At 41.7% G+C, this 14541-nt stretch overlaps 1 protein-coding gene across 1 annotated transcript in view; it reads right to left on the bottom strand.

Moving 5' to 3' along the window:
* Positions 1–338: 338 nt before the first annotated feature.
* Positions 339–14541, bottom strand: part of IFT20 (intraflagellar transport 20) — a 50039-nt gene continuing 35836 nt past the window's right edge. Inside the window, exons 3-5 of the mRNA XM_082244704.1 lie at positions 12813–12898; positions 9645–9748; positions 339–560 (exon numbers count right to left, since the gene is read on the bottom strand). Coding sequence (XP_082100830.1) covers positions 479–560; positions 9645–9748; positions 12813–12898 — 272 coding nt within the window. The 3' untranslated portion in view covers positions 339–478. The remainder of the gene's footprint in view (positions 561–9644; positions 9749–12812; positions 12899–14541) is intronic.

Genomic DNA, 14541 nt, shown 5'->3' with positions numbered 1-14541 from the left:
AGATTACGCACAAAATGGAGGAAGTAACTTTGGAAGACACATGTTAAAATGCCCAATTAACATGTATCCATCTACACAAGTATGAATGTACCCTATAGAGGTCAGTTACCCCTGAAATGAAGGCTACATTCACACCTCTGCATGGGAGCGGGTTGTTGCTACATGCTCATGGTTCTTGGGTGAGTTCTGCTAGAACAGGCACCAAAAATGTAACAATTTTTTTAAAACACTGTGCAAAAATGCGTGTGAATTTACCTTACAACAGGGTCTGTAATATATTTCTTCACAGGAATAGGGTTGTGTGTGTTAAAATGTACAAACTGGTTATGACAAGTGTTTGAAAGTCACAGGAATAAGAGTCTCATAATCAGGTCTGCTTTGAGAAATTATTTAGGGTCCCGTTAGATGAAAGAAGTGGAAATGATGCAAGTTTCTGAAAAATATTCCATTCAAATTCCCAGTCCGTTAGGAGTAACTGTTATTTCTGCAGGATAAATTGGTCGATAAATTCGTTCTGCTCGGCTTCTACTTTACAAAGAGCTTCATATTCTATCTGATACCTAGAGGAAAACAATACAGAATGTTTAAAGTGGAGAAAGAATCCTTGAATATTCAGTTCACAGTATTGTTTTGGACATAAATAGATATGCACTTTACCCAACATAGCTCCTTTTCCTTCCATCTCTATAAAACCCCAACAATTCTCTCCAGACAGAAGAAAGTAAGAGCCTTAAAGCTCCAGTCCTAGCCAACTCCCTTAAAGGATAAGTCCACCCTAAAACTTCCATCCCTGCATCTATAGATCTCCACGTTCGAACACTAACCTATCTAGTCCTGTAAAGAAGTCAGTATACATACCTTTTTAAAAGCCGACCTGTCAGCTACGTCTTCACTGTAGAGGCGGGTGCAGAGGAAACTGCCGACAACGGAAGCCCCATAGTAACCCTATGGGTGACCTCACATCCCATTTATTTCACAGCTGTTGTCGGCCGTGTCCTCTGCAAAACTTCCGCCACTGGAGATCAGGTCGGATCGGCTTCAAAAAAGGAAAGTACAAGTTTCTTCTTTACAGGGCTAGATAGGTTAGTGTTAGAACATGGAGGTCTATAGATGCAGGGATTCTGGTTTTAGAGTGGACTTATCCTTTAATTCACCTTGCCAATGCTCCTCCAGTGCTACTTCCTATGTTGCAGCCAGTAAAGTTATCTGGTGCTTATGTGTATGGGGGAAGCACTGAAACCCCTCCCCTGTGACAATGCTCAGGCCTGGCGGTCGACTGCTATGCCCAGGCACTGTCATAGGACCAAGGGAGCAACATCACTGCACCCCCTGTTTGCTGACACTGCTGATCTCAGTGCCAGCTGTGAAGAAAGAAGGAGCAGTGAAGGAGCGCAGGTGAGGTAAGTATCGGGGTGGTCAGGAGGCCCCTTTGCAGAGACAATGTCATTGTGCCCAGCACGGCCAAGGTGATAGTGTCTCTTTAATCTAGGGTTTGTACTGCCTCTATAAAAATATTGTTAACTAGGGCAACTAAGCCTTGAAAAACAATTATGTGGTAAATCGAAAAAGAAAAAAAAAAATATTCCAAATATGAAATTAGAAGAGAATCTTATCTGTATTACAAAAAAAACAACACGCAATAAAACAAAAGTTAACTTCAGTAAATAACTATTAAAGATATTGCCAGATGATGCAGTTATTTATCCCTATGACCGCAAGCATGGCTCTATTCTTGTTGGAGATAGACATGGTTCCTTCTAACCTTAGGAAGTTGGGTAGCCATATCTTTCTTTTGGCTCGTCTTACATTAAACCAGATACTAGAAAGATCCTAATACCCCCCTAGCTTAACTGAGGTAATACAAACCGAGACATATTTATGCCTACTACGAACTACTATTTGCTACTTCCAATTTGGAGTTATGCTACTGCCTTGACCATCTGGAAACCTTGCTTAGAGTGGTATAATGAATCCGGTTTTAGTTGACTAAGACTGATAGTCCATTGTGACTTATAGATAATGTTACATACTTCCTACCTGCCTTCTCTTTTTAGTTTCCGTATTTGTATGTGTAGCCAAATTTATGGTCATCAAACAATAATCTTGACTGTATTTCTCCTGTTTAAATTAGTTTATTCAATAAACTCTATTCTGTTGTGAGGTTTCAAATGTTTGTACTGATGTTGTATTTGCATCACTGCCACAATGTTGGTTTTTAGAACTTTGTAAGCATTGTTGCTCTTTTTTCTATGCTCGTTTTTTTAATACAAAACCCAATAAAGATCTATTGAAAAGAAATTGATACGTATTATATTAAATGGAAAAATACAGGACTCTAAAAATACAGGGAAGGAAAATTAGTCACCGCAAAATACTGTTGTGATGGAACAGCCATTTTCTGACCTATGTGTCACATGCTAGTTCAGGGCAGTCGAGCCTGTCAGGTTATTCCCAATCGATCAGTTCCGCCGGCTATAGATGGCAGCACCAATAATTGTATTCTGACTGCAGGGAAGGCTCCCCCATCCACAGCGAGTGTGTGAATGAGGGAATCTGATCATTTTTTGCAGGCTAAAGGAAACAAGAAGTGATTGAATATATGGGCTGTCTAACTGGGATTAAAGTGATTGTAAATTCTAATTTTCTCTTTCGTTCATTGACGGACACAGCTCCATATCTTCTTTGACCCTTGGGGTTATGCTGCTCTCCATAGGAGTAGGACTAGGTGGAAACAAATTTAACTACGCCCCTAGGGGGTATACTTTCCTGCTATAGGACTTCAGTTTGTAACAAGTAGTGTTAGAAGAATACATAACACAACTCAAAAGAGGGGTGGGTGCCGTGTCCGTCAATAAACATCAGAGAAAATAATTTTACGGTAAGACAAAAATCCAGTTTTCTCTTTCGTTCATTGAGGGACACAACTTCATATCTTCTTTGATCCTCGGGAAGTCCCAACATGAGTGGTGGGAAAAACACAGCAATGCACATACCTCCCAAAAAGGGATAAACATGGCCAACCAGGTAAACCAGGAGCTCAACCAGGAATAACTGGAGCTCACCAACCAGAAAGAAAAAACTCTTAAAGAAGCCTGAGCCTCTGCAACAGCAGCGTGCAAAACTTTTCGGCCGAACGCAGCATCCGCAGATGCAAGTACATCCACCTTGTAAAACTTGGTGAATGTATGAACAGACGACCTATAATATTGAGAGAATGTCCCCTGCGCTATCTTGAGAAAAGTAAAGGAATAATAAAAGGAATATTAAAGCTGCAACCACCAGTCAGCCCATCCTAGGCTGAGAAGAAAGACATGAAAAGAGGGGATATGGTGCTGCGCTAAATAAACAACAGGATCTGATAAGTGATATACCCCAATAAATAGCATAGACGTGGAAAGCAATGTAAATCAAATAGATGTGTATAAAAAGTCTTCAAATTTAGAGTGATAATGACAGGTGACTCAAATAGGCAAATAAATTGGCTCTAAGTGATATATTACATGAAGATAAAAAAGAATAATCATAGAGTATCCATAAGAACGACTTAAAAAGTAAAGGTGATGAACAGGTGAAGGTGAAACAATAAGTGACCCTTAAATATAAAATAATATGTGAAAAATCACATGACCAATGAAATGTGAAAACAAACTGTGTAAAATAATAAAGTGTCCATATGGCATGTAAGGTTATCAATCCAGAAAGTGAATTACATCCTATAGATCCTGGGATATAGACAATGGAACACCCGATGAACTTTTAGGGTGTGAAGTAAATGAATCCCAACACCAGGCAACAAAAAAGGATGCAGGGAGAGAAGGTCTTCTAAGGGTGCACTACGCCCTTACATTACTGCTGTAAGGCAACAGCATAAAACAAATCCACTCCACGTATCCATTCAGACATTTCTCATTTGCTAACTGACTGACAGCAGTGGGAGCCAATGGCGCCGCTGCTGTGTCTTAGCCAGTGAGAAGGGGAGTCCAGAAGGGCTGAGACATTTGCGGACATCGCTGGATCGATAGGTGGCTCAGGTAAGCATTGGGGGGGGGGGGGGGGGCTGCTGCACACTGAAGGTTTATCTTAATGCATAGAAAAAGACAACCCCTTTAAATATCACCAAATACTCTCGTCTACTACTCTTCACCTGTGACTGACACAAGTTTCCCACAGCCTTAAATAGCAAGGATAAGTCCAATTAAAATAATAATCTTCCAGTTACTTTAATTTGCTAAATGTCTGTAAGGGTGCTTGCTTAGTTTTTACACCACAAGCGTGATCATTTCTCTCTCATTTAAATCACCAAACAGCGCTTAAAACTTTTTCAGATTACAGAAATAATACTAGGTCAGCATTTACTACAAGGTTATCTCACTCTTCCACCTTCTGCCCTTTTGAGCTTTACTTTGGATCAGTACTGTGTGTCACACATCAAAGGCTATGGGGGCTGATCAGGAAAGTATAATAGTAGTAGTGGATGTGCACAGTACAGAGCCTGATTTATTTATTTATTTTTCCAGTATTATGAACCTTGCTCCCAAATTACAGGTGCTGGCGAGCCATAATAGAACACTTAAATGGCCCTTACCAATAGTAAGATTAAACATTGTACCCTAAGTTTTTGATAACCTGTAACAAGAGACTTATGCCAGTTAGAAACTAATGTTCACATTATATACACTGCATTTTTCTGCACAGAACACGCATGTCAATGCTAAGATTTGCTGAATTTTAACACGGGTCATCGAATGGCACAACAGGTCTCCGCACAGCGGTGCATTGCACCACACTGCAGTGTGCAGACTTAAAGTGGTTATAAACTTCCCTTTAGCAGTTGTACCTATAGGTAAAAGTGAAGGTAGGGATAGCTGCACTCAGAATCTAGACATAAAAATAAATATAAATCACTAGCACCAATAGGCAGCCAGCTATATAGGTAGATTAGACACCCAATAACAAATCAAAACAAAAGAGCAGCACCAAAAATGTTAAAAATGACAACGCAGTCCCAAATGAGAGTCTTTGTAAAAGGTAGGATGAAAATAAGGTCCTCCAATCACCGGTGTACAGAAGTGGAAGAAGATACTCAAAACCACCACGTGACAATTCAAAAAAGCTGCTTACCAGAAACTCTGACCCTCCTTTCACAGAGCGGTCAGAAGTAGCAGGGGTAACACTTGGAAAAAGTGACTGGCAACAAAACTGATAGAACCTTCCTCCTCCTTCGCACAAACATCTCCAGAAAATCTGAACCTCCCTGGGCAGATGGGTCAGAAGCAGCAGGAAAGGCAATAGGCATACAGGGAACTAAGAACCCTCCTCTTCCTTAATAGCAAGAACTCCACCTCAGAAAAAAAGGATTCCAAATAGTGCAGTATGTCCAGTAAATAGTAAATTTATTAAAAGGGTTACACTCACATAAGCAGGAATAGTGAAGGTATATAAGCAGAGTAAACACTGCGGTACAGAAAGCGTGCTAGTCATCCGAATGCCCAGGTGATGGGTCAGCCTTACCCGTATCGTCACACACGTATCATCTAGGTAAGCCTAGAAATATGTGGGCTGCCATAGCTGCCTTCTTCAGAAAACAACAGTTGCCTGAGTAACCCCTCTGATCACAGCTGCAAGACCTGTATATGCAGTTTGGAATTGCTGATATCACTAACTTGCTTGTTTCTGTCCAGGAGCTCGAAAATTACTGAAGGAAACGGGAGGCAGGCTACTAGCAGTTTCAGGAGGTCAGCAATGACAGCCAACAGATTTCTTTCAAAAACAGGTTCCCTCTTAAAGGGTATTTAAATCCCAACAATGAAATTCCCTTATTTTGTCCCTTTTGGTCTGTTAAGCAGTTGTTCACTTAGGATAAAAAAAAAAAAAAAAGTCAGCAGCTACAAATCCTGTAGCTGCTCACTTTTAATAAAAGGACACACCTGTGCAGGGATCCAGCGCCAACCTCACACAAGCCGGTTCTGCAATCAGCTTCGGGTCCAGGCGCCAGCATTCTTACTGTGGGCAGCCGGCTGAGCTAGGCAATCTGAGCAGAAGTGGGAGCAGGTACCTGTCAAAACTAGGTTCCCATTGCCCCCCAAAATGATATGCCAACTATAGCAGGTGGGGGGGGGGTGGACTTAAATCAGAAAGTCACCTTTTGGGTGAGTTCCACTTTAAAATATACTATTGAAAGTATTTTATTTGATATATTTTATATTTGATGAGTGCAAAAAAATAACAACATATCAGTTGACAACGTCATGTGCTCTCTGCTGCATTTTTATCAGTGATATTATTTCAGCTATCTCTGAGACTCCCCTCTTTGTTATGGAGAAAAAGAAAGAGGGCGGTACCTTCTGTTGTCCTGATACAGTAGAGTAAGTGGGAGTTATTACCCAGAGGAAAATAAAGGAAAGAAAACTAATCAACAGCATCTAAGGACTGTTAAGCTGGGATATATTAAATTTAGAATTTTTTATTTTGGGGGGAGTGGTAAGATTTTTTAAATTTAAGTTTTTCCAGTGTTTGAAAGGCCTAGGAGATAATGCGCAACTCCTGCTTCCAAAGGTATAAGGCCTAACTTACTAAAGAGCGAAGTGCACCTTACTTCACTTTTATATACATTATAATGAAATACATAATAGCACTATGGAAACTGGGCTGCAAGATACCTTCTCAATGATTAGAAGCAGAAAAAGCAACATGTGGATGTTACACTGTTACAGCTTTAAGGTTACTCTGGCCCCGTATTTGGTGGAGGTTTTTAATGGCTGTCGCAGAGAGGGTTCTCTCTCTCCCTCCATACAACAATCTGTGGTGATTCTTTTGTGAAAGGGTAAAGATTCTTTAATGATTGAGAATTGGTGGCCCATTAGCCTTCTCAATGTTGATAGGAAGATACTGGCAAAAACATTTTCTGGTGTTTATCGTCTGTAGCGGGCAATCTACTTTCTCACCATCAGCACTGTTTAGTTCAGGGTTGAAGCACTTTTTCAGTGGTGTTAGCTGTCCGGGAGGCCCTGAAACGGTGCAGGGCTGCAGGCTGGAGAAAATACCTGCTGGCATTGGATCAGGCTAAATCTTTTATTCATGTCAATCATGAGTACCTATGGCTGCTTCTTGGCAAGTATGGCCTGGAGGGGGGCTTTATCGATTGGCGGAAGCCTTTGTACAGAGGGGCTGAAAGCTTCATGCTTGTGAATGATTGGATCGGACAGCCCTTTGAAATTGGCTCGGGTGTGCATCAGGGGAGTCCTCTGCTACACGCCTTCGCAATTGATTCCTTCATCAGAAGATTAGAGAGCGGACCATTGTGCAGGGTGCCTTTTGGGCATTCCTGGTGAGCCCCCTGTGAGGGTTGTGGCCTATGCTGATGACATGTTTGTTTTTGTCTCTGGGACAGTGGAGGCAGAGGAGGTGGTCTTGGTGATGGAGCTGAATGCTGAGGCATCAGGCTCAAAGATCAATGAGGATAAGAGTGAAGTTTTCTGGATCGGAGAGGAAGGCGATGACTTTGAGCTTCCGGACACCTTCCCAGAGCCCCGGCACGAAATTAACGTTTTAGGCATCAGATTTGGTTCCGGCGATTACGCCCTTGCAAATTGGGAAAGCAGACTACAAGATGCCGATGCCAAGGTTGCCAGCTGGAAGGGAATGGAAACTGTCTTACAGGGAAAGGATTGACCTGAATAAAACTTACCTTATCCCGGTATTTCTGTATGTCAGCTTTGTCTGTGTTTTGCCAGTGTTTCTCTATGCGAAGATCTACAGCTGTTTCTTCACACGGGCTTTCCGATCAGGTCCACCTGTCAGTTTTTTTTTTCAGGCGGACCTGATCGGATGCTCCATGTACCTCTATGGAGCAGCGGATGGCAGCAGTGACATGTCCGTTGACACCCGCTGCTCTCCGATCCGATGTGGTCCATGAACTGCAGATGGATGGAAACCCTTTTTTCCATCTGTCTGGAGGATCGAATGAAAATGGACAGGTGGTCTGTATACATCCGATCTCCTATAGAGGAGAGCAGGGATCTGACAGCTCTGTCTCTGCAAAGTAAGCGGAGATGGAGCTGTCATCCACCTGCTCAGCGGGGATCGGCGGATCGATGCCCGCTGAGCAAAAACGGAGTCTGCCGGGCTAAAAGCCCGTGTGAAAGAACCCTTATGGGGGAACAAACTAAACCTCATTAGGAGGTCTGTAATCTACCTTCCCAGGCGGATGGGTGGCCTAAGTATGGTCAACTCTGTAATTTTTTCTCTGATGTTTTTGAAACATAATTTTGGTAACATGCTGGCAGAGGAACCGCCTTGGTGGGCTGGTATTTTTCAGTCCTGGTTTAGGCCTTTTCTACGAAGCTTGGAGAATGGTGGGCCAGTAAAAAGTGTGAGGGTCAGACATGGTAAGCTCCCAGCTTACATTGCTCTGTGCCTGAAAATGCTTCGGCAGTGGCGAGTGATGGGGGAGGAAATTAAGTCTCTTCCTAGGAAAGACCCTTAGAGAAGGGTTGTTGAAACTGCCTTTAGCGAGCCACTGGATATGAGGGATTGCCCAGGCCCTGTTATGAGGAAGGGTCTGCGTTTGATTAATCTGGAGAGAATCCCTTTAAAGTTTCGGAATTTGGCCTGGCTCTCATTCCATGGCAGACTATGTGAAGGGCAACATGAAGCATCGCTCTGTGGAGAATCGTGGTTGTCCAAGAGTGGAGTGTGGCGGTGTGGAGGAGACTATGACCATTTCTTGCTTCAGTGCCCCTTCAAAATAGAAGTCTAAAAGCAGATGGGTGGGGCTCTGGGTATCCCTTTCCTTTCCTGCTTGAGTTATGCGGAGTGGTTGTACGGATCTTTTGAGACACATTTGGATTTTGTATATATGTAAATATGTTTTTATTATGTAAGATTTTTAATAAACAAAAATGTACACTGTCACAGCTGTTTTTTTTTTTTTAGCAATTCACTTATTTTAGGTGGACTCCAGCAGAGTGCTACTTGGCTTTGAAATAACACAATTATTCTGATCAGCCATTAGAGTCTTTAGCAGACTGAAAAGGCTGGAAGGTGAATATTCACCCTTAAAGGATAAGTTCACCCTTTGGGAACATGTTATCTGTACCCAATCCTGCAGCCGCTCCCCGCACTCTCTATGACAGCAGGTCGGGTATCTTTTCCCTGTCACTATGTGAGAAAAGCACGGCTTTATGGGTGGAGATTTCTGTGAATCGGCTGTCGACTTGTAGTTCTCAATGAACTACCAGGGCGCTGTTGAGCGCTTAAGTAGTTCATTGATTCTTCCAGTCAGTGTGAAACTGCTTGGCCATATGAGGTACAAGCAGACAGCTCACATTGACAGTCTGTAGGAGTCCTGCATGGCACCAATGATCTGCTGATTGCTGGTGCAATGCTTTCCAGACTCCTACCAAAATAATAGAAAGAAAAATGGGCATTTTTTTTTTTTAAAGTGAACATTTGCTTTGACATAGATCAATTGTGGAAGACGTTGCCGCTACCTAGCAACATACTATTTGCTGTTATAACTGGAAGAAACACAATAACTGGTAAAATATACTGATCAACAACACCACACCATTGTGGTGCTCACCTGGCACTTACAGTACATCATTACAACAAAACTAGTGATAAAAAAAACTCCAATATGTCACCTTTCTAGTTGCATCTTCTTTTCTGCTATTAATGCGTGCAGTTGCTGTTGCTGTGCTTCTCGTTGTTTAGCGATGGATTTCAATAAATTGCGAGCACCAATAGCCTAGAGAAACAAAAAAGATAGGATTCTATTATGTGTCAAAACACATATACAGTATACTGCAAAGGTATTATATCTGCCAGGTGACCTGACTTGTATTTACTGCAGGTAAAGTGTCTATGGTCAAAATGGATAACCATATTAATTTCCACATTGAATTTCAATTATTTGTAGCCTACTGTTATTTGTCTGAATGACCGTGAAGTTTGAAAACGTGCTTTTTGAAAAATCCTACCAGTTTACACATTGACTTTAGTGACACATAGTCACTATGCTCTGTGAGTAGGCACTGCTGTGTCACACATTTCACAGAGCCTGCTTTCTGAACTATAGAGGTGCTAAGGAGTTTTAGGAGGCGGAGTCAGTACAGGAATTACTACTTACAGGCAGCAATATACCATGGGATGTGTAGTCCTTAGAAATTGAAAGTAAAGAAGAGTAAAAAGTATAAAGTAGAGAATTAAAGAAGTTGTGGAAAGAAATGGCAAGCAGACAGGCAGAACTCACATGAAAGGAGATTTTTCAAGTAATCTTATAGTGGATTGTCAAAAATAATTATTGTTTGTATTCTTATTACAACGCTGATGTGCTTACGAAAAGCATACAGATATTAAAGTGAGATTAGGCCTTCAATTTTTTTCACTATTTCAGCTGCTATGTAAACACTTAGACCTCGTTTACACAGACAGAAAATGGGTGGGGAAAAACAGGCTGTTGATCTGCCTTTTTTAGTGTCCTCCAACTGCTGACCTAAAACCTACCATGGCAGACAGAGGGATTCATACACATGCCACAACAAATTTACCTTGGCATGTCGAGTTTTACAAGTGGCACTGCTTGCCACACTCGCTAAATGAAGTCAATGGGACCCCGGACGCAACTGTGAACCAAACCTTTGGCTTGGAGTTGCAGCGCAGTAGTTAAATGCAAAAATACCTTTTTGTTGAAACAAAAAGAAAAAGAAACAAAAAGAAAAAGAAAAAACAGGCATTCAGGAGCCATCAGTATCACCTCCTGAATATTGCAGTCTCTCTTTGAGTGACAATTGATTACTTAGCAACCCTCTTCTTTATGTTTTATACTTTGCCTTTTCTACAGTTTTGTCTAGATTTCCTCATCTCTGCCCCCCTTTCTTGTTTTAGGGTGGCTCCTTTCCCTTGCCACCCTATCATGTGCAGTCCCAGAAAACAGGACGATACGCCGAAGTGAGGACATTGCCTTTGCATACACACACACAGGCAGCCTTGGGCCGGCCATACACAGTTGGAATCTCAGCCCTTTCAGCAGGAACCAGCCATGATTTGTACCGGTAATGGGCAGGCTGAATGCACCAAGTTAATCAACTTGGGTACAACCAGCCTGCCAGATTCTCTTACGACTACCGCTAGTGGCTGCTATAGCCACTAGCGGTAATCACAGTCTTCTCCCTGTGGGGACCGCTTCCCTTGTCAACACGGTCTGTGTTAATAGGGAAGTCATACAAATTTCTTTCCTGCAACCCGTGGTTGCAGGAAAGAAATTTACACAGTGTATGGCCGGCCTAAGATGAAAACAAACAGAAGACACACCTCTGCTTCTCCTCCTCAGCGTAGGCAGCATCCTCACACCAGTGTGCTAGCACAATAACTGATGTGATAAATATTGTGATCAGGTGACTTGAGATTAGGTTTAGAGAGATCACCCCCCCCCCCCCCGCCCATATATTTATTTAAACAGCAAGGAGGTATACTGAGGATAATGCAGCTATGCACAGCATTAATGCAAGTCTTTCTGCACTTTTTGGCAAGGAATGATTTATTAACCTGTGCTACATTCATCAAAAGCAAGGTGTTTTAGGTAAAAACAATGTGGCTTTAGTACTACTTCCCCCAGTACATTTTCTTTTGCTCATGCTGTACACCCATGTCATAGTCACAGGCGTTTTACCTCTTCCTTTCCGCAACGATTTTTCATAGACACATTGATTTTGCGCTATATCATTTTGCATTTATAGTTTTTTATAGTGGTAAATAAAACAATGTAGGGAAAATAGCAAAAAATATTGCCCCCCCCCCTCCTACAAAAAAGTAAAGCCCAAAAATGTAAAGCCCCCTGTTTCACATTACTACACAGGTAGACATGTGCACTAACTTATAATCCATTAATACATGGGACGAAACCCTAATGTAATATTAGCACAAGAGGAGTTTACACAAGCTGAAATCAGAGGAATGACGTGTTTTCATACGTTTCCAGCCAGGAACTGCTGACACTGCACATACCGGCTCCAATGTCATTCAAAGTCATTCAAACGTGTTACAGTGTTCCATGAGGACAGGAAGGGAGTTTAAGCAGCGTTGGCTTATCCTCCCTTCATAGCATATGTTTGCTAATTAAATGCAGTTCTGCTTTGAATGGTTTGCCTGCCACTCCAGTATCTATACACTGATATGAAAAAAAAAAAAAAAAGCTTCATTCACACCTGTGCGTCATGTTTTTGGGGGATTTTTGTCGTGTGTTTCTATGCGCATATGTGAGCATTTTTCTAGTGCATTTTCTAAGCGTTTTGGAGCTTTGGCATTTTTGTATTAGCTAATCTAATAGAAAAAAAACTATCATCATCAGTTACATAATTTGTTGCCATGTGTGTCTGCTTTCAGCTGCTTCAGAATTGCACAAATCAGCTAGAATCGAGCAAACACAAAAGAAGCTCCAAAACTTTTTTGAGCTTCAGGTGTTTTGGAGTGGAGATGTGAACCACCATAGAGAATAGTAAGGATTCCATAAAAGGTTTTTAACATTAGAACTGCAGAATGTGGTATGACTTTTAGGCCCCATTCATACGGTTTTGGATCTCAAAGCTCAAAAAAGCTCAGGGAGAAAAAAAATAAAATATTTGGGTGAAATGTTAACATGCATCAGGTAACCTTTATCCCTGTGCACACTTCATACAGCAGACACACACACACACAAATATAATAAGTTATCAGACTGAAAATATGTAATAAAGGTACATTTTTTACATAAATGAAGAGTTTTTTTCTACTACGATTATTTGGGTCCATGTAACAATATTCAGTCACCACACCTTCATCTTCTCGTTTTCTGTTTCTTTAGCCAGCTGATCCACCATATCGATTAATCCACCCACTATTTTCTGAAAATCACCAATTTCTGAAAGCACAACAAAAATCATTTAGAAACTTTTACTAACCATACTAAAATAAATTCACAACATAGATTCTTTGACATTAAGACCCTTTGCATACCACACACACGTTAACATGTGATGTTTCAAAGTGCTAAAGTGCGTTGTTTTTAGGGCACCATTTTGAAAGGACTGCCACAATGCAGAGATGGTTACCATCGTGAAATGCTTTTTTTTGAGGTGCACTGGAAAAAACAGTCCTTAAAATAAACGGCACCCCAACACAGAGGACTGTGAAACATGCATGTCACTACATCATACACACCACAACACATATAGCAGTTTTCCTTAAAATTTACGGGTTTAAAATTGAGCCCCCCAAGATTCTACCCCTTTCATGACCAGGCCATTTTTTGCTTTTCAGCACTGTACTAGTAATTGCGTGGTCAGGCAACGATGTACACAAATTAAATTTATATTTTTTTTTTTATGCACAAATAGAGCTTTCTTTTGGTGGTATTTGATCACCACAAGGTTTATTTATTATTATATAAAAGAAAAACAGACTGAAAATTTTGAAAAAATAAAAAATAAAAAAATGGGATTTTTGACTCACCGTAAATTTCCATTTCTCTGAGTTTCATTGATGGACACAGCACCTGATGTTCTTAACCACTGGGTTATACTGCCCCCTACAGGAGTAGGACACTAGGCAAAAAAAAAAACAGTCTGGCTACACCTATGGGCAGTCCCAGGGGGTATACTCCCTCTCTCTCTGCTATAGGCACTTAGTTTTGTTACAAGCAGTGTCAGAAGAACACAACTACACAGAGGGGTAGTCCGCCAATGAACACCAGAGAAATGGATTTTACGGTAAGTCAAAACTCCCATTTTCTCTTTCGTTCATTAACGGACACAGCTCCAGATATTCTTAACCATTGGGCCATCCCAAAGCAGTGTTAAACATGAGGGGTGGGAACAGCAAAAGAAATTCCCAAAGCTAACTATAGCCAACCAGGTAAACAGGAGCTCAACCAAAACAACTGCAGATCACCTGAAATAAACAATTCACCCTCACAGAGGACCAGGTCCTCTAAACAGCAGCCTGCAAAACCTTGTGGCCAAAGGAAGCATCCGTAGATGCCAACACATCCACTTTATAGAACTTTGTGAAAGTGTGCACTGATGACAAGGTGGCCGCCTTGCAAACCTGCGTCACTGACGCCTGATGATGGAAGGTCCAGGAGGCACTGAGCGGATGAGTAGAGTGTGCCGTGACAGGGAAAGAGGGACTTGACCCTTGATGGCATAGGTCTGAATCACTGTCTGTCTGATCCATCTAGAAATGGTCGCAGAGGAAACGGACAACCCTTTCCGAGGCCCATCCATAAGCACAAATAGCGAGTCAGACTTCCTAAAAGACTCCATAGCTGCCTGCTACACCCTAATTGCCCGAACCACATCCAAGGTATGCAAAGCAATTTCCTTCGGATGTTTTGGCCTGGGGCTCAGGGAACACATTCTTCTTCTTCATTCAAATGAAAATCAGAGACAACCTTTGGAAGGAACAACGGACAGGGATGAAGAACCACCTTATCTCTGTCAACCACCAAGTAAGGTGAATGACAGGAGAATGCCGCCAATTCTGACACCCTGCACGTAGAAGTGA

The sequence above is a fragment of the Pelophylax lessonae genome (genome assembly GCF_965119305.1).
Source record: "Pelophylax lessonae genome assembly, chromosome: 2".
NCBI lineage: Eukaryota > Metazoa > Chordata > Amphibia > Anura > Ranidae > Pelophylax > Pelophylax lessonae.
Note: the sequence above shows the minus strand (reverse complement) of the source record. Positions and strands in the feature narration are given on the sequence as shown.